The sequence below is a fragment of the Ambystoma mexicanum genome, chromosome 8 (assembly GCF_040938575.1).
Source record: "Ambystoma mexicanum isolate Mex_15411 chromosome 8, UKY_AmexF1_1, whole genome shotgun sequence".
Lineage (NCBI taxonomy): Eukaryota > Metazoa > Chordata > Amphibia > Caudata > Ambystomatidae > Ambystoma > Ambystoma mexicanum.
This window is the reverse complement of record NC_090929.1, coordinates 732,511,541-732,537,438: the sequence shown is the minus strand read 5'-3', so window position 1 is coordinate 732,537,438 and position 25,898 is coordinate 732,511,541. Positions and strand designations below refer to the sequence as shown.

Sequence of the window (25,898 nt, the reverse complement as noted above, 5' to 3'; positions counted from 1 at the left end):
GTAGAATCAAGATAGAATCCCAGGGTTTTTACATCCTTGGATACTTGGATGATAGTCCCGTCTATGTTGAAGGAGGCAAATTCCTGTCCTAGTTTTTTGATATTGGCTTGGGTACCCAAGATGATCAACTCTGTCTTATCGTTTAGACACAGGCCGTGAGTGGCCATCCATGCCTGGATGATAAGGTATACCTTGTTCACCAATTCCGTGTCCTTAGCATGATCCCCAGAAAGCAGGAGGAGGATCTGTGTATCATCTGCGTAGTTAGTGTATGTGATACCAAGATGATCCAGATCGTCAAACAGGGGCTTGGTGAAAATGTTGTATAGAGTTGGGGATACGCAGGAGACCTGAGGGACACCACCCGAGATCGGGGTAGGATCTGCCTCCGCGGAGGGAGAGAAGACTCGCATCGTTCTCTCGCTCAGGAAAGACTTGATCCATCAAATGGCTTCTGCCGAGAAATGAGCGGCGGAGTCCAGGTGGCTACAGAGGACTCTATGATCCACCAAATCAAAGGCCGCTGAGAGGTCCAGGAGTAGTAGGAGTACTGTTCTCCCTTTGTCTCTTAGCTCATCAATTTGGGACTTCAAGTCTATGAGGGCAGTTTCTGTTCCGTGTAGGGGTCGGAAGTCTGATTGTCTTTCTCCTAATAGGTTGTGTAGTTCCAGGTGCCTTTGAATTTGGATATAGGCGGCTTTATCCAGAATCTTAAGGAGAAATGGTACCGTCGTGATAGGGCGGTAGTTAGTAGGGATGAGAGGGTTTAATGTCTGCTTCTTTAGGAGAGGGAGAACCCAGGACTGTTTGAGGTTGGCCGGGATTGTACCTGAAGCGAAGGATGCATTGATCAGTTTAGCAATAAAGGGGGATAATTCTCTGGCAGCGTCTTATCAGCTGTGCTGGGCAGATGTCACCTTTACAGTTTGAAGGTTTAAGCGACAGGATAACTTTTTCTACTTCCAGAGTGGTCATTTTGGAGAAGTGGAAGGTGTTACTATGCACCAATGAGTTCTTGGTATGAGGCGGATCCTGAATTTTGAGCGCTTTTTTTTTTTGCTTGATTTTATTTTGGAGTGTGATGATTTTATTGGTAAGGGCTTGCTGGATATCCGTGCACCGAGGTTTGTCCATGGTACAGGTGTCCTGAATGGCAATGGGGGACTCAAGTTCCTTTAGAATCGAGAAGAACTCTTTCATACTGGAATTGGATTTCGCTATGCGGTCATCATATGAATTACGTTTTGCCTGGCAGACTTCTTTTTTATACAATGAGGAGAGAGTGGAAAGTTTGGCTTTGTTGTCAGCTGATGGGCAAAGCCTCCAAGCGGTTTCACTCTTTCTTTTTAAGATACGTAGATCTTTTAGCTGTGGAGTGAACCATTTGTTTAGATGAGCTTTCGGCTTACTCGGTCTAAGTTTGAGAGGGGCCACTTTATCTAAGGTAGTGAGCATGATAATGTTAAAGTCTTGCACTAGGATGCTGGGGTTTAGGTTCGCTGATAGCGCATTAAGGGTTGGTAATATAGCTGGGATTACTTTCTCTAGGGTGATGCATTTTTTATTTCTGGTTAAGCAAGGAGGTGCTGGTGGAAGGGCTGTGGGGTTGGGTCTGGCGGTAACTAAATTAAAGGACACCAGGGAATGGTCTGTCCAAGGTAAGGGCATTATGGATGAAATAGTAGTTGTACAGTTACAGTCAGCTATCCAATCCAAGGTTCTTCCCTTCAAGTGTGTTGGCTTATCACCTCTTTGAGTTAAGCCGAGAGAATAAATAGTATTAGCTACCAATGTAGCATTAGTATCTGTAGTGTCATGGAGGCCTAAGTTAAAGTCCCCAAGAAGGATCGATTGAGAGCATGGTTTAAGGTTATTTGTAAGTAGGTTGTGGAGGTCATCTTCGAAGTTCCTATATAGGAGGTGAATGATAAGGGTTTGATTATTGTTTAGTTGGAGTTTGGCAGATAGAGTCTCACAAGAATGAATCGATTGGGTGGGTAACAGTCTTAAGAGAGAGGCTTATTTTAGAGATTATCGCAATGCCGCCACCTCTAGCTCCTACTCGGCCCTGTCTAACTATTGTGTAGCCATCAGGGATGGCTAGCATGAGCGCTGGTCCTGCTGCATTATGTAGCCAGGTCACAGTGATAGCGAGAAAATCAAGGTTGCCTTCTATTATTATGTCGGCAATGTCTAGGGCATGGGCAACAAGCGATCTCAGGTTGAGGAGTGCTCCCACAATAGTTGGGGTCTTAGTGACCTCTATGGCTTTAAGAGGTGGGGTAGTAGACATTAGGTGTATTTAAGATATTGCATTGAATTGGATTAGGTTGTAAGGGTTGTCCAGTATAACACGGTTTGCCAATTTGCTTGAGATTAGTTTTGATATTGCTAGAGGGCAAGGATCTTCGAGTGGGTTCATGCAATTTCGAGAGTCTAGCATGGAGTCTGAAGTTCGTACAAGGAGTGTTGCATGGGTGAGATATCATGGTGGCTGTCACAAGGGGCTCATGACTCGGGCATACATAGGAGTCAGGAACGTTAGTGTTGGGGTGTACTGTGGGCTTAAGAGGTGGCAAGGAGTTAAATACGTTGGAATCAGGCATGGTGAGCAGTTGTAGGCTAGTCCTCAGTAAGGTTGTGTAAATAGCTGGTAGATACATAATTGTATGGAGGTAACCTGTCTAAGGTACCACATTAGTAATTACACACTATTCAGTGCAGGTAATCAATGACTCAAAGAGGCAATACTCAGGTGTGACAGGCTAGGCAGTGCAGGCAATCAATGACTCAAAGAGGCAATACTCAGGTGTGACAGGCTAGGCAGTGCAGGCAATCAATGACTCAAAGAGGCATTGCTCAAGCATAGTTGACTATGGAGGTACACAAACAGACAGTGCATGCACTCAATGATTCAAAAAGGCATTGCTTAGGTCTGGACAGTTCAGGGCGTGCATATGCAGGCATTCAGGAATCAGAGGCATTACTCACATGCAGAACGGTTGTCCCATGGTGGATAGGTAGCTACAGTGACCAAAGTATTATGGGCCAGTGACAACTTGGCAGCTTAACTGGGCAGCTTGGGAACGTTGGGTGCACCTATTAAACAGGTAGTGGTCTTACCCGATGATCTCAGGCACTGGCAGGCACTCGAGAGTGGTCCTGTGGATGCGGGACCTTCATGCTGGCGCTTTCGTGAATGGGCCAGGGGGACTGGCAGAGGCAGAATCGGCACGAAACAGGCAGCAAACAGGCAATGTCCTTAGGCTGTGGTCCTTGGTGCTGGTGGGCCGGCTTCGCCTGCCGGTGACCAATGGCCACAGTAAGTGGGACGGCGGCCAATCAGGAGTTGAGATGCAGGGGTGTGAGCCTAGTTAGGCTTCTATAGTCGGCAACGTTGGTCGGGCGGCCATATTAGACTGCATTACATCCGCATGTAAGGTAATGGCGAATGCACACTTGCCTCGGTAGAAAAACCTGATTACAGGTCGAGAGGCAGTCTGCTTCTTTTTTTAGAGTGGCAGGGGTGAAGGAATATGGATGGATTTCCGGGAATGAAGCGCAGCGAAGTCAGCGCTCCTCCAAATTTCGGCAGAGGCATAGTGCCTTAGTGCAGGGTGCCCACTGCTCCTGCAGGGGTCAATCCTGCTCGAGGAGCTCCGGCTCCTGGACGAAGACGCCCAGGAGCTCTTCTTGATAAGAGGGTGCACAAGAAAGTGCTTTGGGGGGAAGAGAAGGCTCCAGCAGCGAAGGAGTGATTGCAGAACTCAGCTGGGGCAGGAGCAAGGGTGCCAATGTGGTCCTTGATTGTTTTGGAAGAACACCGAAGAACCCGTTTTGATGATGCTTTCATAGATCAGACTTGTCTAGAAACCTTGTCGGGGGAGAACAGAGGAAAGGAAGAGAAAGGAGGAGGAGAGGAGGCCACACAGGGGTGAGGGTAGAGAAGAGAGTAGAGAGAGGAGGAGAGGGCGAGAGGGTGGACAGGATGTCCTGGGTTTTTGAGATGAAATGAGAAGCCAGTACCGTGCAGAGGGACTGGGAGGGGACAGGAGAAGTAGAGACTGCAGCAGGATTGGCCCGCTGTTTGCAGATTTTAAAGAGTTCGGCTGAGATGTTGGATGCTGCAGAGACGGGGCTTGGATGTGGGCTCTCTTCTTAGTGCAGACAGAGAGCCGTTATTGACTTTGGAGCAGGCGGCAGGCCGGTTTGTCAGAGGATGCACAGGATGCTTGCCATTTCCTATCAGAAACCCTGCACTTGCGTTTAAGGGTGACAAGGTCAGAATCGTAATAGGAGTTGCACTTGGCTTTGAGCATCATGCGGATCCTCACGACAGGAGCAAGAAAATCAAGAGTATCAGAGATAGAAGAGTGGAGCATGGAAAGGGATGTGTCAGGATGCGAGTCAGCTAGAGGTGGAGGAGGGAGAGAGAAAGTGGCGGCGAAAGCCTCAACTGACACACGCTTCATGGGTCAGATGACCAAGAAAGTAGGTGGCAGTGCTGGAGTTGGCTTGGCCTGAGGGGTGGAGAGGGGAGATGGAAGCAAATGAGAAATTGATCACTCCAGGAGAGAGAAGTGGTGAGGGGGGAGGTCTGAGGAGATCAGAACATCCAGATTGTGCCCTGCGGAGTGAGTCAGGGCAGAGGGGAGAACAGAAATAGAAAGTCGCAGAGGTCGCAAAAGAGTCCAGGGGAAGGACAGGAAGCATCCAGGTGGATGTTGAAGTCACCAAGGAGGAGGAGTTGAGTGGTTGAGGGCAGGAGGGAGGAGGAGAGGTCTGCCCACTCAGGGAGGAAGGAGGTGATCTGGCCAGAGGGCCGATAGATAGTAACCATGGTAAGAGAGTGGCCAGGGGAGAAAGCCTGCAGATAAAGCATTTGAAAGAGGAGTAGACCTGCATAGGAATGACAGAGGCAGGAATCCACTCGGGGAAGATGAAGACTACACCTCCTCCGGAACGGTTGGATCTGGGCACAGATAGTATCTTGCAGCCATCAGGGAGGAGAATGTCAGTTTGTGACAGAGCTGGCCGTGAACCATGTCTCGGTGAGAAAGAGGATATCAAGGTCAAGTTCTTCTAGGAGGCAGCAGATGTTAGACGAGTGTTTGACAGCAGAGCGAGAGTGGAGAGTGGCAATATGGAGACAGTTGCCAGCCTTGAAAGACTTCCGGGGAGGGGTACAAATCAGAGGTACGACCTGCGGAGGTGTAGAAAGAGTCTCAGAAGAGGAAGGAGGAGAGGGCAAGGTAGCCAAGGCGGAGGCAAAGGCAAGGGAGCTAAATGTGGGAGAGAAGGGACAGTAGAAGAAGAAAGGAAATTGATGAGGCGCGGGAAGCGTCTATGAAAGAGGAGAAGGTTGGCCAGAGGTCCTTGGACCAAGACCGTGCCTTTCAGGTAAACATTAATGATGACCTTAGAAGAGTGGAAGGAGGCAAAGAGGGCCTCCCAACGGGTGACACCATTAATGGGAGAAGAAGACGAAGGAAAGGGCACAGAGGCCATATGAAGAGTACATAGGTCTGGCGAGGGAACGACAAAGAGGAGGTTTGTGAGAGTCTGTCTGGAGGAAGCAGCGCTTATAGGTATCAGCGATAGGGAGGCATGGGTTGGAGACTTCTTCCTACCAGACTTAGTGAGGAGAGCAGGATAGTCAATAGAGAAGCAGTTTGAAAAGATAGGAGAAACAGAGAGCACCATAGAGTAGGTGGGGGAAAGAGGAGATAGGAAGAGGGGTGAAGAGGAAAGGTAGGGTAGACACACTAAGGAAGGACACAAGGAGGGGTGTAAGCAGACAAGATAGAAAGGGACAAGACAAATAGTGGACAGTATAACATAAGTAGACAAGCGCTCAGCAGGAAGAGTAAAGCAGACAAGGCAGTCCAGCAAACAAATCAGGTTACCAGGGCATAAAGAGCAGAGCAGTCGCTGAAAAGAAAACCTAAAGGAGGGTGGAGCACAACAGAACACAGAGCAATATACAGAAGAACAAATGAAAACCTAGAAGAAGGCAGAATGCAGCAGAACACAAGCAATATAATGCAAAACAGGGCAGTCAATGTGTGAAAACACAGAATATACAAAGAACAGAGCCGTCGACACACAACGGGTCGGCGCAAGGGTGCAGGAGGCTGGATAAGGGCACGAGGCGATGCAATCAAGAGTTGTGAGGGACCAAACGGTCAGGGACGCGCTGCTGCAACGAACCAAGGATGAAAAGTGCGAGGAACACAATCGGGAGTTGCGAGGAACACTCGATCCAGGGATTGCGAGAGATCAAGCAGTCAGCGACGCATCGCTGCAAGCGAAGCCAGGATGGAAGTGCGAGGAACCACGCGATAAGAGATTATGAGGAACCACGCAGGCAGGGGTGCACAGGCGCCAGCGTGACCGATGGAGGGTCCTACAGCACATACGATCATGGGACTGCGAGGGCGCACGCAAGTCTGGGGATGTGCAGCATGCACTGCGGCAGCGCAATCGAAGATTGCGAGGGGCCCCGCAGGTAGGGGAGGCAAAGCGCAATCGATGCGAGGGTAGATGAGGCAAGGGCGAGCGTGTAACAGACAGGGACGGAGGGGCGTGGATGGGTACGCCAGCAAGGAATGAAAGGGGCAACGCAGGGAGAGGGCACACGGGGGCACAGGAAAGAAGGGCGAGAGGGTAGCTAAGGAGGGGTTTGAGGGAACAGCAAGGCAAGACTCACAAGGGAAGGGGGAGCACGAAGCAAGGGGCAGGGGGAGAGGCAATGGTTGCCGAGGAGGTGAGGGACACAGTTGAGATGAGGCACAGTCGGAAGGGCTAAGAAGTGCACAGCAGGCAAGCAAACTCCCCAACGTCTTACCTGGTGCAGACAGAAGGATGAATAGTCCGCACTGGCTATCTGCACCGCAGACCACTTCGTCACCAAACACCTGCGTCGTTCAACACCGCCGCCTTATCCAGCGAGGGCTTTGCCGCAGAGGGTCCGAATCTCAGATTGTATAGGCTTGGTGTGGGCGTAAGAAAAGTGTTGTGTGTAAATTGTGCATCGTCTCCTGCGAACCTGCGTCGTTCAACACCTGCGTTGTTTGGGCCAAGATTTATCAGCGGGGTAATGGCGATCTATCAACACCAATCCACTAGCCTTAAAGTTAATGGGGCTCTGTCAGCTAGATTGTCAATCACCGAGGGACAAGCCAGGGCTGCCCATTATCACTGTTGATCTTTTCCCTGTGCATGGAACCGTTTGCCAGCTGTCTGAGAACTAATGGGACGATTGGGGGTGTGCGGGTTGGGGAGGTGGTCCATAATGTATCCCTTTATGCAGATGATATCTTGCTCATCCTCAGTAATACTAGATCCTCTTTAGCTGAGGTGCTGCAAGAACTGGACAGCTTCAGCCGGGTTTCGGGGTTCAGGGTAAACTACACTAAATCGTATGGGTTGGATGTATCCTTGAGGCCACAGGAAATGAGTATGATCGAGGCCCTAGCCCCTATAGGGTGGACCTGTGAGCTTATCCCCTATTTGGGGGTCCGCATCCCTTGAAAGACCTCGGCGGTCATCCGGGCTAATTTCCCGTTGTTATTCCAGGAGTTTGCGGAAGACTTGAGGTGGAGACGCCAGGAGATTTCTTGGTTCAGTCCCATCTCAGCAGTCAGAATGAACCTGATCCGGTGCCTGCTTGAAGTATATTCATCTCTGCCAGTAAGGGTGCCTGACCCAGATCTCTGCACACTCCAGGGTAGGATCTTCACATTCATCTGGGGTAATAAGCATGCCAGAAGACCTAGAAAGGTACTGTTCAAATCAATGAGTGTGGGCGGCCTGGGGGTCCCGGATGTCTTTAGTTACAACTTAGCTGCACAGCTGTCTCACGCCTTCACTTGGGGCAATCCCCCCCTACAACCAAAATGGAAGCAAATCGAGCAAGCCCAGTCGGCGGTAGACTTAATGCACTTACCCTAGATGGATAAAAGACACTTGAGGAGGGAGTGGGGTTTCACCTTATTGAGAAGTGCTCACTTTACTACATGGAAAGGGCTCTCCCTAAATAGGGAGTGTCAATGGGGATGGGCCCCCTGAAGCAGGTGTGGAACAACTCGAGCTTTCAACCAGGGCGGGAGCTTTGCTTTTCGCACATACACCAACTTTATAAGGAAAATCGCCTAATGACGTGTGAGGAGTGTAAGCACGCCTTTAACATTCCGGAAACAGAATGCTTCCATTACTCCCAATTGCAACACTGGGCTTCCCACCAACTCTCAAAAAAAGCAGCTAACAGACCCCTGTCTGCTCTCAAGTTAACACTACAGGGGGGACTCTCACAGGGTTGAATCTCAAAGTTGTACAAGCTATTGTATACCATGGACCCAGTGGTGCGCCCACCGTACATGGCTAAATGGGAAACTGACTTGGGGGGGGCCCATTGATGAGGGATGCCTGAGAATATGGGGAAACAATGCTTAAGACATATAGATGTGTAACAGATAGGGAATGCTTTTATAAGTTTTGTTACAGATGATATCTCACTCCAGAAAGGTTGAATTACATCCTTAAAGACTATTCCACTACTTGCTGGCAGGGCTGTGATGCTCTGGGCTCCTATTTCCATCTGGTGTGGTCGTATCCCAACATGGGCATCGTTTGGAAGGAAGTACTCTCCAAAATAAAAGGACATTATGGGGTTGTTCTTCCTCATGGACCCACGGGTGGTAATACTGGGCAACACAGACTCAGGACGGTTTCCACTTCTGGCCCCTTGGCCACACTCATTGGACACTTCCTTCTGGCGGCGAATCGAACCATAGCTCGAAACTGGAAGTCCACCAAGGGCCCAGTGGTCCAGATGTGGTGGGTAAAGATCTGGGACACTCTGGTGGCTGAGAAAATTACTGCACTATGTGAAGGACACTATGCACGGTATCTCGGTCTGGTCCCCATGCATTGATTTAGCAGAAAACTTGCCCTGCGATTGTTGTCAAGCCCCCCATGTTAAGACACATCTCACCACTGTGAAACAGTCTAAGCCTGGGGGGGGGGGGGGCAGAGGTTTGATTTGTGTCAGAGTGTATGGGGGAGACTGGGCTGGTCTCACACTGCATTCTAAGTTGCTCCATGGTCCGCTATTGCCGAATTGTCTGATATTTACCGATTATTCACGATGTTCTGTACCCAAAGTGTGATGTTTAAAATAAAAAAATGTTGACCAAGAACACAAATCATAAGACTTGGCAAGTGTACAAATCCTTATATAAACAATGAGCGAAACAATTATGATTGTAGCTTTATCTTACCCATCTTAAATGGAAAATGACAAATAACAGAATGCAAAGAATACAAGCCTAAACCATGTTCTATTGTTTTTAAAAGCTGATGCGCGATAATGTCGTATGTCTAATGATTGATTGACAAATGCAGGCTGCTTGCGATTATATAATGTGAAGAAAAAATAAAGCTGCACAAAAAAGCAAACATTTTTGTGTGCCTGTCAAATGAGCACATGTACATGAGGAAACTAAGATTTTTAAACATATTCGGTTGATCTTCTCGGTTTCAACGTCTTCCTAGAAGTCACAAGTTTGGGTAGCTAAATTGAGCTTCATCTGTAATTTCAGAAGAAATTGCACCATGCATTTCATATCACCAAAGCATGATCACATAAAAGAGCTTCCCCAATCAGGTTAGCCACACTATAGCCCCTAGTTCTGTAGGTCACGCCCCTAATGTAATGGCCTGTCCTTGTTGATTCAGTTGTTAAAATAGTTGAGAATCATCAGTGGCCTTCAATAAAGAGCTAACAGAAGATGTCCTAAAACATACACACATTTCTGAATACTTACATTCTCAATGAACTGAGTATTGGAAAGCATTAGAAAGTCGTTGAAAACATTATGCAGGCGACAGTTAGTGTTTTTTGTATCACGAATCAGACCATCCAACTGCTTTTCTATTTCATGCGTTTTGGATATAGTTTGTTGTGAAAATTCTTGCAGGAAATTCAGGAGCTGAAAAACAAATACACAAAGATTATGACAACTGTATAAAAGAAGGTACTTGTAATCAGACAACCACCCACCATCCGTTTATATCGAGTTGTTTGGGCAAATACCAACACCTAAAGTCAGCTGGCTGGGTGGGCGGCGGCAGTCCATACCAAGCTTCTGCATCCTCAGAAGTGGGGCATCCCTGCGACAGCAGCATGGTCTCCCACAGCCAGCCATGTGGCAGTCAATTTACCAAACAGCAGGCTCCTGTGGCTAAAGCGCCATCAGGACATACAATGCAAACAGAGGGGCAAAAGGCATCTCTAGTTCCCATGACCACACCAGGGGTAAAACTACAAGTTGCAAGCTACGAGCCAGGTTAAGTCATTTGCCCCCTCCATTGCCCACATGCACATTGCATACTATTTCTTACTGGCCAAGAGTCAATTATCACTCGTCACTGGCTAGAGCACATTTTGAGGTCTGCCACCATCCAAGATATGCCATCAGAGCCAGGGTGTCTACTGACAGCCTTTGTAGCAAGAGCCCAAGTTAAGGATGTCATGGCCCTTTTATATACCACAGACTATTCCAAACATTTTCACATGAAGTACTAATTAAGCTGATAAGATTGCGATTACTGCTCAATTAACAACCATCTGGTTAAAAAGTAAATGGGCTTCATTATGAGTCCGGCGGTAGCCGTGCCGGTATAAATGGCATGGCTGCCACAGGAGTCATTTCTTTCCGGCGCCGGGCAATGGGGACTTACCAGGGCATTATGGCCCCAGTGGTCACTACGGCATATCGCCGGAAAAAGAAAATCCCCATTTGAGTCCCATGGGGAGGACGGATGCACCGGCAATGTGTGCAACAGTGCAGGTGCATCCGTCAAGGTCTGCGAGCAGTTGCCTTTCCGCCCGCCAGGTCAGACCTGGCAGGCTGAAAGGCACCCACTCGCAGAACTCGTAGTTTGCCGGAAACAGTAGTACCGGCAAGCTTACCGGTGCTGTAGTTTCCAGACCAGCAAACTTGTAATGGATCCAAATAACTCTGCCCATGCCTTTAAATTATTTGCAGTCATCCTTTACTTTGCTCCCGGAATATTTTCATGCCAAACACTTTTTTTGTTCAAGGAATTTTTATTAAACAGTTTCAGACAAAACATGTAGGTACATGCAAAGAATAACACCACTTTGGCGAATATATAACATTATAGATGATAAACAAAATGATACATGTCCATATGTGCTGGAATAACTGAAAATGGAACTAAAAATAGGAAAAGGTGATTCGAGAAATAATTCTTAAGAAAGGTATGATCTAGTAAAAGGATTGCTCTGGATAAGAAGTCACAACCAGCAAGTCACAAACAGCCAACTATACACTACTACAAATTGGGTGTTGTGACTAATAAAGTTAATTGGTGTCAAGGAGTAGCCACCCCCTTTGGGACCAAAGAGGTGAGCCTGCTAAGTTTAACACTCCGAGGGGACTGGGCAAGCAGGATCCCACTGGGGTTGAGGCCGGAGCCCAGCATTCGTGGACACTGATCGAGTAAGCTGACAGTACCAGGCCCAGCAGACCTCATCTATCTGAGTGCCCACGTCTCGCTCCCAGATTTCTCTCATCGTGTTGCGCGATGGGGAATGGGTCTGCACCAATGAATATAGCATAGAGACCCACTTGCCGTGACCGTCCATTGACACTATTGATCTAATGCATGCATGGGACTGGGGTTCCTGCGGAAATGTCGGCCACTTCGCCGGGAAAGCAGCCCTCATCCTGTAATATTGAAGGCGTTTAAGCTGGCCCCTCCCCACCGCTTCAGTAAAGCCCATGAGATCCACAGAACTCAACTTCTGGGAGCATGTCGCGTAGTGTGAAAAGCTTGTTAGGGTCCCAGGATTGCTGGAGGGCTCGATCAAATGTGGGGGAAATGCTGGAGAAATCCCACAGGGGGACTTCCGGGTCGTAGGGGGATTCCAGTCCTAGCCTCTTGTAAATTCTGGCCCAGCATGAGTGGTCGTGTATACCGGATCGAACGGGCATATGTCTCCATAGCTTGTGTTAAGAAGGACAGAGCGTATGTTGTTTGGGCGAACAGAGTACTTTTCAATCAATATGTGGGAGGCAGTGTCCTCTGGGTCGAACCAATGCTTTGCAAATTGCGCTTGCGCGCATAAATAATAAAGCTCGAAGTCTGGTGCCGCGATGCCTCCCTGCACGAAAGGCTCAACTATCTTATCCCAACCCATCCTGGCAGTTTTCCCATTCCAGATAAACGAGGAGGGGAGTGATTTAATTTTCGAGAAGAAGGGTTTACCAGGCCAAAGTGGGATGTTATTGAAGTAATATAGGAGCTTGGGGAGGACCACCATTTTAAGTAGCGCAACTCTGCCATACAGGGATAGTGGAAGGCTAGCCCACTTCTGAAATTTGGTCGAAAGGGTTGACAACAGTTCCCCAAGATTGTGCGTATATAGCAGGGTTTTATCTCTGGCGACCATTATCCCTAGGTAACGTACCTTGGTGGGGGCAGGTCTAAATCCCTCTATTTCGGCTAGGTCTCCCGTGCCGTCAGTAAGGGGAAATATTTCTGACTTCGGTACATTAATCCTATAACCCGAGTGTTCTGAGAATTCATGTATGTCGGACATGCGTTGCACATTTTCTTTGGGGTCACGGACATATAGTAAAGTGTCGTCAGCGTAAAGTGATATTATCTGAGGGGGGCCGGTCATCCTAAGACCTCTGTGTGAGTGGTTCTGACGTATGAATTCCGCCATTGGTTCAATGGTCAGAGCGAAAAGTATGGGTGAGAAGGGACATCCCTGCCTGGTCCCCCTGTGTAGGTGAAATGACGAGGAGAGAGTGGTGTTAGTCAGGATCTTAGCTGTCGGTTGTGTATATAATAATCCGACACAGTTGATATAGTACTGGCCGAGACCAAACCGCTCCAGCACCAGAAAGAGGTATGCCCAGGAAACAGAGTCAAAAGCCTTCTCGGCGTCTAATGCGACCACGGCCGCCTTGGCATCTGGGTCTATCTGTGCCATAACATTGAATAGGCTTCTCAGGTTGAGAGCCGTTGATCGGGCTGGTATAAAGCCCGCCTGGTCAGGATGAGCCAGGATCGGCATGTACGGCAGGAGTCTGGAGGCCAGCACTTTTGCAAAGATTTTTGCTTCGGTGTTGATTAAAGACGGGTCGATAGGACGCCATGTCTTGTGGCGGTCTACAGGGTTTCAAAAGGACAGTGATGATTGCTTCTTGCATCGATTCCGGGAGAACCCGCAGGCTCATTGCCTCCTCCCACACTTTCAGTACTATCGGGCCAATTCACTAGAGAATTATTTGTATAGTTCCGCAGGAAGGCCATCCGAGTCAGGGGAACGGCTGCTCGATAGAGCTTTTATGGCCTCTGCAATCTCCTCTGATGTGATTGGCCTGTCTAGTATATTACGGGTTTCGGCCGTTAATGTGGGAAGGTCGAGATTATCTAGATATTGAAACGTGTCCTCTTTGTTTTTTTATCGTGGTTGGAATAGAGAGAGGAGTAGAACTCAGTGAAAGCAGAGTTAATGTCTCGGTCTCTGTTTACCGTTCCTCCAGTCGGTGTCTGTATGCTCGGGATCGGGTTATGGTGCCTATCAGTTCTAAGCATGTTGGCCAGGAATCTCCCAGCCTTATTGCTTTCCCCGTATCGTCGGGCTTTGGCTAGTGCAGCCATATAAAGAACTTCTCCATGGGCCAACTTGTGGAATTCTTTCATCGTGGTATGTATTTGCGCCAGGGTTCCCTTATCCTGTGTAATGCTGTACTCCGTCTGTAACGGGTCAATTTTTGTCTCAGCCACCCCCAATTCCTCACGTACCGACTTCAACATACCAGTCGACTTGCCCAGGATGGCTCCCCGGACCCAGGCCTTGAATGCATCCCATAGTGTGGCGTAAGTGGCAACCGAACCCTCGTTTAGTTCTAGGAACTCCGCAATCTCTACATGTAACGATTCGCATATGTTGGGGTCTCTTAGGATTGCAGGGGGCATCCTCCATCTTCTCGCCGGGGGGGAGACATTGCTAAAGTTAATGTCAAGCGATACCGGCGAGTGATCCGAAAGGGTACGGGGATGTATATCACATTGGGAGAGCGCCCCAGATAGGGACTGACTAACGATCCAATAGTCAATGCGCGAGTGAGAATCGTGCACCGACGAGTAAAAGGTGTATTTCTTCTCGCTTGGGTGTAATGCACGCCATGCGTCTACCATACCCATCTGTTCCATTAATTGTGTTACTACCAGTGCTGCCTTGGAGGGGGTTCTGGGGACAGTCGATGAGCGATCCAGGGATTGGTCCAATATCATGTTGAAATCGCCACCCCAGATTATTTGTGTCTCCCCAGATGATGATAGCATATCCAGTATTGTGCAATAAAACTGTGGGTTATCTAAATTGAGACCATAGGTATTAATCAGAAGCACTTGGTGCCCCGCCAATTCCCCCCACACCAGTACGTATCTACCCTGTGGATCTATTTTGCTGGACTGATATTTAAAACACAGTTTGGGGTGTATGAGAGTCAACACTCCTCTGGATTGTGCTGAGTATTCTGTATAGTACTTGTGTGACCCCCACCTCGGTAAAAGTTTAGTATTGACCTGCCCAAGCGCGTGCATCTCCTGCATAAAAAGATTGTGAGGGTTGTGACGTGTGATGTATGCTGTGATCTTCCTTCCCTTAATCGGGTTGTTCAACCCCGGATATTCCAGGAAAGGAGCTTAACATTCAAGCCCTTATTGACCTGTGTCATGGTCGTACCTGAGACTAGGCATACGTCCACACTCCCGCCCCTGTCGCCGGGAGAATGGGTATCCCGCTGCAAAACCGCTCTCTATTTTAACCGCTATAACAACCCGAAACATGGGTTCCCCCAACAAGCCCGGCATTTCGCACGGCAACAATGTATCCCTATTCCACTCCCAACCCCCTCCCGCATCATCAACCCCAATTGGACGATGTACCCCAAAAACCATAACCTAGGAACACACCTGGGGGTGTGAGCTGCACTCGTACGACCGCCAATCCTGGAAGTCTGCACGGCTCCATTTCAACAAACATTTACATTCAGGGCCACCCTGCAGCCTTCAATTTAAAACATTATAGCAGTGTGGCATAAAAAAAAAACATCATATCCCGCGGGGTCGTCGGGCTCCACCGCGTCCCCGGGCGGCAGATTCTGGTTCCCGGCCCGATCCTCGGTCGGTAGAGGGATGGAGGCTTCCACATAGAGCATGGCTTCGTTGGATTTTCAAAAAAAATGGGCCCTGCCTCCATGCTGAATCCTCATTTTCGCTGGGTAAACAAGGGAGTACGGGACCTGGCGGAGTCTCAGTTGTCTCTTGACGGGCTCATAGGATCTCCTAAGTGATTGCACATTGGTGGAAAAGTCCGGATATATATGTGGATTCTGTTGTTTTCCTGGAATAGGGTACCCTTATCCCTGGATATCCGCAGGATAGCGTCTCTGTCCCTATAATTGAGAAGGCGGGCAATTATTGTACGAGGTGGAGCTCCAGGCCTGGGCGGAGGCCCCGATGTACGGTGTGCTCGCTCCACAAGGAAATGGTCCAAGAAGGAGTCAGAACCTAGGAGTTCCTTCAGAAGGTCCTCTACCTGGCGTTCCATAGACCCTTTGTCAAAGGTTTCAGCCACCCCAACCAGACGGATATTGTTCGTCCTGGAACGGGATTCCAAATCCTCGCATTTGTCAAGGGTTTTCCGGAGGTCCCCTTTCAACTGGGCAATATCGCGGCCATGTTGTTGTATCGAGTCTTCATTGATAGCGATCCTGCCTTCGGCCTCAGTAATCCGTGTGCTTTCCTTGTCCACCCTCGCCTTCAAGGAGCTCATTGTTGCCCCTATGTCATCCAATTTAGTGTTCACCGCCAGGAAGCCGTTCTGAACCATAGCCATCAATCGGTCCACCCTCTCCTCCATTGGCAACTCATGTTGACTATCCACTTGCTGCAACTGGGGCGCCGCAGACCCGCTGGGCTGGGAATTGGCAAAGGAGTCCATTGGGCCTGTTTTCTTGGGGCGTGCTCCCTTCTGCTTGTATCGGCCCGTGTGTAGATTCAAGTAGACCACGTCTTCCAGCACCCCCAGCCCCGTCCGCCCCAACGTATGGTACGGACTCTATACAGGATTGGTAGTGAGGTTAGACCCACTTATCGTGCAGGAGAGGTGTGTAAAGGTTATCGCCCAAGGAGGGCTGTAGCCGAATAAAATGTCCCCTCCTCGACAGATCCCGTTCTGGGTGTCCACCCTCCTCATGCGTTGCCCCACTTGTTCGTACTTGTTTTAACGTCCGTCTGCACGCGGAGGGGCACTCCACCAGCAGGAGATATCCGGGAAGCCAAGGGCAGCTCCGCAGGCATGGGAGTCGGATCAACAGTGGCCCGCGTAGCACGCTGGCTGCACACCACACAGCCATTGGCAGGGGACCACCGCGTTCGCCGTGCCCAGTACGCGGCGGCGATATATATCGATGGGGCACCCTCACATTAGCGGCAGCGATGGTCCGATCACCTCCAGGAGTTTGGTCGAAGCGCGGCCTCTCCGACTCGATCCGGCCCCTCCCCCCGCGGCTCCAGGGGAAGATCGCCCGGAACTCTCGGGCGGCCAATGACCCAGCCTCCGCCCGCAGGATCTTCAGGACGGTGTGTCTTCAACGCGGTCCGGCGTAGCGGCCCAAATTTTTCCCAGTATGTGCCCACAGTCTTTTGCCACAGATCGACGCGCTTAGTTTGTTCCGCGTGCAGCCCTGAGAGAGGATGCGTAACTTGAAGGATTTATAGAAGCCGGAGCTCTGGAACTAGGTGACCATCTTAGATGTGCGCAACAGCGCCCCCCTACCTTTACAACTTCTTGACTATCCCTTGAATCTGAAGCAAGAACATTTTACATCCTTGACGTGGTCGCAGTTATCAACCACTTCTAGCGCGTAAAAGGTAATCTCACTAGGCTAATCCGCTACAGACTTGTTTTATGCATGTCAAGTAATAGTTTTATTCTATCGTGTAATTATTTTACCGAATGTTTGGTTAGTGCTTTCCAATTGATATACACCTTAGTTATCGTCCACTGGTGTTTGTTTTCAGTTATAATTAGTGTTATCCATACTAATGCAAGTACTGTCTTTCAGGGAGATGCTGAAGCTTCCGCCACATCTACAACATTTCTAGATGTTCTTCACCAGCAGGAGGTATGGATACTGACGGCTCCATCGAGCGTCATCATCAGAGCTGGAATTCTTGTTGTTTGATTGTTCTACACAATGTTTAATTTGTGGTTAGCCGTTGATATGTAGCTGTGCTGTCGACCCCAGGTGTGTGTTATGTTTTCACTATTGTAATCCTCACTAATGCAAGTACTATGTTTCAGGCATTTGTTGGAGCGTCAACCCCTGCACTTGATGCAGAGCCTGACATTCAAGTAATTCCGGGGGAAGTGGAAGCGGGACCATGCGTATACGACGCAACAGCTTTCGGAAGTGCGCACTACATTTGCAACATCCATAGATATTCTTCAGCAGCACGAGGTATGGATACTGACAGCTCCATCATGCGTGATCATATAACGTGATTCCATTTGGTATACTTTCTTCCCTATTAACGCAAGTGCTGTGTTTCAGGGAGACGACGGAGCTTCCACTACAATCACAACATCCCATTTAGATGATGCAGATGTAAATAAATTGGAGAAATAACTCTATGAAATGTGATCACATTTAGATTTTCCTTGATTCTTTTAAACAATGCATCATTTGTGGTTATCTCTTTATATGAACCTGTGCCGTTGACTCCAAGTGTGTGTTATGTTTCCAATATTGAAAACCATACTAATGCAAGTACTGTGTTTCAGGGAGATGCTGATGCCTCCTCTCCAATACAACCGTTCATGGCAGTCCATGGAAAGCCAGAGGTATGGATACTGACAGTTCCATCGAAATAGATCATCACAGGTCGAATACTTGTCGTTTGATTGTTGCACACAATGTTTAAATCGTGTTTGGCTATTGAGATGTACCTGTGTGTTCGTCCTCACGTGTGTTTTATGCTAACAATATTTTGATACATAGTAATGAAAGTACTATGTTTCAGGGAGACGATGGAGCCTCATTCCGTGCTGTCTATGCGGATACAGAAAATATAGTTGTTGCAGCGCAAGAGGAAGGGAGGACATGCGGAAACGAATCAGAGCTACAACATGCAGATGTTGAAGGTCGAGTCAAAAAAGTTGCAAAGAAAAAAAAACAAAAAAAGGTTAGTTACAAACAGTTCATAACTTTAAAAAAATGTTTGTGCTGGGGACTATTTTATGTTTTTTTCCAGTCAATTGGACTACACTTTATCTTGTGTTTAAACTGAACATCCCTTTTCCAATCTCTCCTCTAGTTACACGTGGGTGTCAGAACTATACATACACAGACAGTGAAGCGAATGAGAGATGTTGCTTGCCAGACCATGTACACTATGGAGGAACTATTAATTGAGGCGAGGCATGTTCAGGCTCGAGATGCTCATGTCCAATGGCCAGAACATGAATTAACTGTGTTTGGAGAATACAGCAAAGTTGCATTGGACCATTGCTACAGTGCGACCGCACCACCACAAGAAGATGATATTGAATGTATTGAAGATAGCTCAGAAGTAGTTGCAGATCAATTCACACAATCTACACCCGCCAAAAAATTGCCACCCAAAAACATGTCGACATTGTTGTGTTCTCCCATCAATGTTGAAGTAGCAGATGTCGAAATGACAGAATGAACCAGCCGCAGCATCCATAGACGCATCAGAACTTGATAGTAGCGATAATACTTTCCAATGTGTTGAAATCTCCGCAATGTCACAGGCCAAAACAAGGTTGACGTAGGATGACAGTCTAATGAAAGAGAGCAAATACATTGTATTCGACAGTTGTTCGATGGATATTATAAGTATGTTGAAATGTGGGCATTCAGTTAGAGGGAAAGTATGGGGGAAGCCATTGATTAATGTGACTCGTCAAATAAAAGGCAGTAACGTCAAAATAAATGCCGCCTGTCGATTAAATCATAGGTTCTCATGGTCTGCACAAACGATGCTGGGGAAAATGCCAGCAGGCAATCTACTGTGTGCACCTGCATCACTTTTTAGTGGCTCCAGTTTTAGAAAGTTAGAGGCTTTCTTTCAGTTTGGGGACTCATTTAGTTTCTAAATCGCTGTACTACATACACCAACGTGATTATCTGTTTCCGACCATTAGTGATGCTTGGAAAATTTAACAATTGTCTCTAGCAAGTACATTCGAAGGACAACGTTTCAGGCTAGCCGGCGATGGACAGTGCGATAGCCCTGGATTTTCTGCCAAGTACTGCACCTACCACTTTCAGGACATGGATAGTAAGAAAATTGTGAGTTTGGTGGTCGTGCAGGTAACACAATGTACATCCTCAGTGGCCATGGAGAAACTAGGATTTATAAAATCAGTGGAATATCTACAATCAAGGGGAATGCACATCGACCTCATAGCCACGGACAGACACGTTTCAATTGCCAAGACAATGAGAGAGCAGTTCCCGCTTATTAATCATCAATTTGACGTATGGCATCTTGCTAAACCAATCAGTAAGAAACTCTCGGCTGGAGGAAAAAAAAAAGGTTTTGAAAGTATTTTGCAGTGGTCCCAGTCTATCACCAACCATCTTTGGTGGAGCTCAAAAACTTGTGAAGGGTCAGTTGAAATACTACTTGAAAAATGGCGGTCACTGATGCACCACTGTACCAATGTTCACCGCTGGTCAGAAAACCTACATTTCCACCAATGTGAACATGACACTTTGTCCCCAGAGGAGGCAAGGAAGAAGAAGTGGTTGATTCCATCTTCACCGACACACAAAGCCATTGAGAAGATTGTTTTCCACAAAACTCTATCAAGAGATTTGAGAGGACTGACAGAATTCCGTCACACAGGAGATTTGGAGGTGTTCCACAATATGTGCCTTAAGTACAGGCCAAAGCGCGTGCATTTTAGCTTTCGGGGCATGAAACATCGCACTCTACTAGCGGTCTTGGCCCATAACAGCAATGTCGGACGTGAACAATCTAGGACTAGGGGTAAAGTAAGGATGCCTCGCTACACTAAGGTGTTTTCAAAACGAAGTAAGCAATGGGTGATCAAACCAGTCTATGATGAAATGCAGTTCGACTTTGTGAAAGGCCTTATTGTTGCTGTGTTCGAGAAGCACAGATATGGAATTTTGGACGTTTCTGTGCAGAGCAGTGATCCATTGCCACCGAACATTGCAACTGTGCCATGTCCATCCGAAGCACAGCTGGTTGTGAAGTACAAATCCCGGTTTAAATAATTGCAATACGATTGTCTTTTTGTAAATAAATGTTATTGTACAGTGTACCTGTAACCCTAACCCCTACCTTCACCATCATGGGTGGCGAACAAGATGGGTGTCATCTTTGAATTCTCTCTATTCACCTCATATATGTGTATGTATATATTTTTCTCATGTCTCATCTCATGTAAATGCTGCTGTTAACGGAGGGGAGGCTTGCGTATTGCAAATAATAAAACAAACAAACAAACAATAAATCTCACTTTTAACTCAACTCCTGTGGTACTTTATACTTTCCCTGACCTTCTGCCAAAAATTGAATGTCTCCATAGTTATGATTCTTTGGGGCTGCAAAGCTCGCAGACAACGGGGACAAAATTGGGGGCCTTAGAACGCGCCAAGCGGGCCGTGGCTTTTGGGAGAGAAGCCAGTTCTCATTTGCACATTGTGGCGCACTACATAGAGGGATTCTAAACTTCAAGTTCTCACAGATGCCTTTACTAAGGGATGTTGCAAATAAAGAATGCGAAGGACAGCGGCTTTGATTTTCAGCTCGCGCCCAGAAGAGGCCCACAAGTCGCACTGGAAGTTTAAGGGTCTATTGTTTTTTGACCTTGAGACAGGGACCAATGCCGAAAGAACTTCATTTGAAGGGGGTGCGCAATAACGTAAGAGATAAGGCAGAAAATTCAGAAATAGACCGAGTTTCATTTTAGTTCAGTATACGAAAAATCGTTGTCAAGAGCACGGTCGGATTTACAGACTGCATTACGCAGACACACAATGGAAATTTCAAATATAATGTGAGTAAATCTTTAGACGCTTTTATACCGGAATGAAGAATTAATGAATGGATGCATGAATAAATGAATGAATGAAGAGGTAGGAAAAGCAAGGAAAACGTGTTTGTAATGGGCATGCAGGTCCACAGGTCTCACTGATCTCGGTCCTTGGCCCAGCCACTTTTCCCTGCACTGCCTACCTGCACTACAGGACTGTCTCTGTATCCTTCAGCCCCTTCTCCCGGCATTTACCTTGCACTTGCCACCAGCTGGCCCAATTATTTATCTTGTATTCTACTAACCATGTACAGCACTTTTACCCCCCCCTCTTCCCTTCCCCTTGCGCGATCTGAAAGACACCTGGCCTAGTAGGATCGTTGTCTGTCTGCCCTTGTTCCCCCCCTGCCTCGTCGCGCCTTGAAACACTTGTGTATAGGCGCGTTACAAATGCCATATCATATATCATATCATTCCACACGCATGTAGACAAACTGTCGTTTCTCATTGTATGTTGGCCTCGATTTATTTCGTTACTTTGCGCATTGATTTTAGAGCCGAACATACTCCATTGAACTATCCTTGCAAGCAAATAGTTTCTGATCGGCCGTAATAAATAAAATAATTTTTTTGTTTTCATAACAGGTATTTGATCCCGTTTTGCTACTGTCATCGGTTTGAGACACCGGCAGATGGTTTTTTCAACAGACACCTGCAGTTTCGTGTGAACAACTGGAGCACACTGACAATTTTATGGGACGATCGCCAAGGGCCCACACATCCTTACGCTGTACTGGGGCTAGAAGCAACATACCAACCTTTACAATGGACTAGTACCTAGTTGATGGAACAGCCTTGCGGTTCACCGTGCTTCCAAAGTGCTTCTTTTAACGAAAAGCAACACCCTGTGTACCATAAAGGAACAGCGCGTGACTCAATATAAACTTATACGGATTTGCGGATACAGATAAAATAAAATAAATGGTTTTCGGAGTTCATATGGCAATTGCTGAATATTCTCTAAACATTTAATGTCAAATAAATGTACTTTACCAAATGTACCGTGTTGCTGTTTGATTTTAAAGTACAGTTTCATATTCCAAATTGTGGCACGCTGTGTTGTGAGATGGTCTGTGTTGGTTTCCGGGTTCTGTGTGGAGTCGCGTAGAAGACGACTGGGCGCGCTTGCCTACGCAGCACAGTAACGTCACAGAGAGAGGCGGGGAATATGAATGTTTTGATAATGTCAGGCTCAGGGGCGGGGCATTTGATTTAGTGCCGCAGAAGCAGGTCAGCCAGGGCGATGCGGCAAGTGATAGGATTATCACAAAATGGCGGCGCCCTACTGCCTGTTTTCGCGTGCGTTTAATGGACGAAAACTCGGGTAAGGTCCATAGGAAAGTTTTCTAAAATCGAGCCACTTAGGCTTAAAAAAACATGGCCAACCCGTAGGGACAATAAACATTTTTACTGGACCATGCCTTTAAGCATTGTCGGTGCAAGACCCTTTCTTTGCTATCCAGAAAGACACGTTGTTTTTAAGAACACACCCTAGGTTTTCACCTAAGTTAATTTCAAAATTCCACGTAAACCAATCCATAGAACTACTGGCCTTCTTTCAGAACCCAACAAGCTCAGCTGAGAAAAACCTCCATACGCTAAATATAAGGAGGGTGGTAAACATGACCAGACCACTCAGGAAAACAGACCAAATGTTTTGTCTCTGTAGCACCAGGCAGAGAAAGAGACCGCATTTCAAAGAATGCCATCTCCAGATGGATAGTCAAATGCATACAGCTCTGCTGCTCTTTATCAAGCAAAATGCTGCCTTTCACACCAATACCTCACTCCACAAGGGGTACAGGAGCTACTCTGGCCTTTATAGCAAACGTCCCGCTGGACACCATTTGCAAAGCAGATGCATGAAGTTCAGTTCACACCTTCACTCAGCACTACTGTATTGAAACACACTCTAAAGTAGATACTCAGTTGGGACAAGCGGTTCTAAAACATCTATTCGTCGCTGGACCTTTTCACAACCCAACACCTTCTCCTAACACTGCTCGTTAATCTATGCATAGCATGTGATCTAAGCAGATTCCACAAGCCTCAGAAGGGATACCCTACTCCCCGTAATCGTATTTCTGATGCATGCATCTGCTTGGATTCACATGCGCCCACCCATCCTCCCTCGGAGTAGAAAGTGCATATATGTTTACATGGGCTTTATCTGATACATATCTGCTTTAATGCACCTGTACTCGCGCTAAACTTCATGCAACCTCATGTCAGAAACAAAAACAATCTGATGGACCTCGACGCATGAAGGACCATGGGTACAGTGGACGTCACACTAGGGATAGTATTACTGGCACGCCCTATCGACATCCCTTTTTGAGTTTCAAAAACAACTGTAATACTCTGCAGCTTCCACTAGATGTCGGCCTATGCATAGCATGTGAATCTAAGCAGATACAAGCATCAGGAATATGATTACGATGAGTAATGTATCCCATATATGTACACATACAGGGATTGAGATTAGAAGGCCCTAAAACTAGCCCTTGGGTGTCGTGCATCGCCCTCTAGGCAGGAGCTACCAGATATGCTTCTTTAACATTTGTCCATTTTGTATGAACCATTGTGTTTTTAAATGTGCATTAGATGTGTTCTAATTCTTCGTAATTAACATTATCAAATACTCAGTTAATGTCACATTTAAATGTTTGGAAGGCACCATTTGGCCCTATGAGCCAAATGTAGCTCCTCGTAGCCGTTGGTTTCAAGCTAACCCGGCTCTACTATGCTAGGAGAGGAGGGGGGGGGGCAGTGTGGGGGGGGGCGGTGTGTGGGGGGGTGTGTGGGGTGTGTGTGGGGTGTGTGTGGGGTGTGTGTGGGGTGTGTGTGGGGTGGGTGTGGGGTGGGTGTGGGGTGGGTGTGGGTGTGTGTGGGTGTGTGTGTGGGGTGTGTGTGTGTGTGTGTGTGTGTGTGTGTGTGTGTGTGTGTGTGTGTGTGTGAGAGTGTGTGTGTGTGAGTGTGTGAGAGTGTGTGAGAGTGTGTGAGTGTGTGAGTGTGTGAGTGTGTGTGTGTGTGTGTGTGTGTGTGTGTGTGTGTGTGTGTGTGTGTGTGTGTGTGTGTGTGTGTGTGTGTGTGTGTGTGTGTGTGTGTGTGTGTGTGTGTGTGTGTGTGTACACACACCCGTGACATCAAATATGACATCACAAATGTCATTTATGACATGACTGATGATATCACATGTGCATATACTTTTCATAAACAGCCTCCACAAGGGATTGTCATTGTAATGTTGGCAGAAAACGATCAGATATCATGAGATAAATAGTTCATTAACAAATGCATTGCTATAAACACCATTGCATTACAGAGTTCTTTCCAGTACACGACCCCACTCGTGTAGAAACGTAGCCATTATCTACAGCATGCATCATACAGGTGCAATAATCAAAATACTCGCATGTTGGATAGTAAAATGATGAATGCTTTTGTTTGAGTTTTGTGTACTGTGGAACATGTAAAAAAGGAGCTAAGAATGCCTCTTTTACTACATAATTATACTACTGTACTCAAAACATAAAGAGACCACAACGTATACAAATATGAGCATACCTAAGGAAAGTAAAGTAAGCAAAAAAGTAAGAACTGCAAAACCTGATTGTAGTGGAAAAAGGCTGGTACATGCGCTCTGCACACTATACATTAATATTAGGATTGAGCTGCGTTGTAAATGTCTTGGCCCGGTAACCACTAATGCCTGGTAATGTAGATACTCTATAAAGTGGAGTGACATGCAAGTTGCGCTCTTCCTATAACTAACTCAAGTATGATTATTCATGATATCCTGAGCCCTTCTATTCAGAATATAGTAATTTTGAATCCTGCTTCCATCGAGGGACATCATCAACGTGAACCTTTAGCGATATACTTTTGTGTTCACATGCCACTGGGTGAGCAAACAATTACACACTTAAGACAAAACCGTGTATGATTGAATGGCCTTTTAATCAAGTTCTGATATATATTACCATCACTAGAATAGCCTTGAAAACGACTTGTAGTCGAAACACGTGTCAGCTGACCTTCTATTTACATCATCAATAAACAATCATTTTGTGCCATATTGGGATATCATGAATAATCATGTATAATCATACTTGAGTTATAGGAAGAGCGCGACTTGCATGTCACTCCACTTTATTGAGCAAAAAAGTAGCAATACTACCAGCAAGTGTTCATACCCTAACTGTGTATCTTCATGCACAGAAGTGATTGCTGGGTTTCAGGCTTGCGTCTTCCCCTCTGTATATTTATCATATGATGTAACTCAACCCTAAGGAAAGTAGTGTAAGAATATATGAGAACTGTAAGGTCTACAAATATAGTACCTTTTGAATTTTAGTTCCTGACTGTCAGTGAAGAAAAGCACCTGCTGTACATATGCCACTGAACAAAAAAAAAGGGAGCCAGACATGTGATGTCATCAGTGATGTCATCAATGACATTTGTAAAGTCATCTTTGATGTCCTGGGTGTTAGTGTTAGCAGTGCACGGTGGTGGCGCAAGTTATGGTTGCTTACCTTACCATAACTTGCAAATTTCTGGGGGTTTTCGATTTTACCTGTAACCATAACGTCCCTGTAACCATTTTTTTTTCTGTGAATTTCATTGGTTTTTAGCAGGATACCCTTAGTTTGTAAAGATGTACTGTGCAACATAGTGAAGCTGCTGGCAC

At 47.0% G+C, this 25,898-nt stretch overlaps 1 protein-coding gene across 5 annotated transcripts in view; it reads right to left on the bottom strand.

The window, feature by feature from the left end:
- WASHC2C (WASH complex subunit 2C) overlaps positions 1–25,898 on the bottom strand; it is a 2,476,852-nt gene that overhangs the window by 2,311,156 nt on the left and 139,798 nt on the right. For all 5 annotated transcript variants that reach the window (XM_069610545.1, XM_069610544.1, XM_069610547.1 and 2 more), the window contains exon 2: positions 9,828–9,992. In XM_069610545.1, the coding sequence (XP_069466646.1) occupies positions 9,828–9,992 (165 nt within the window). The remainder of the gene's footprint in view (positions 1–9,827; positions 9,993–25,898) is intronic.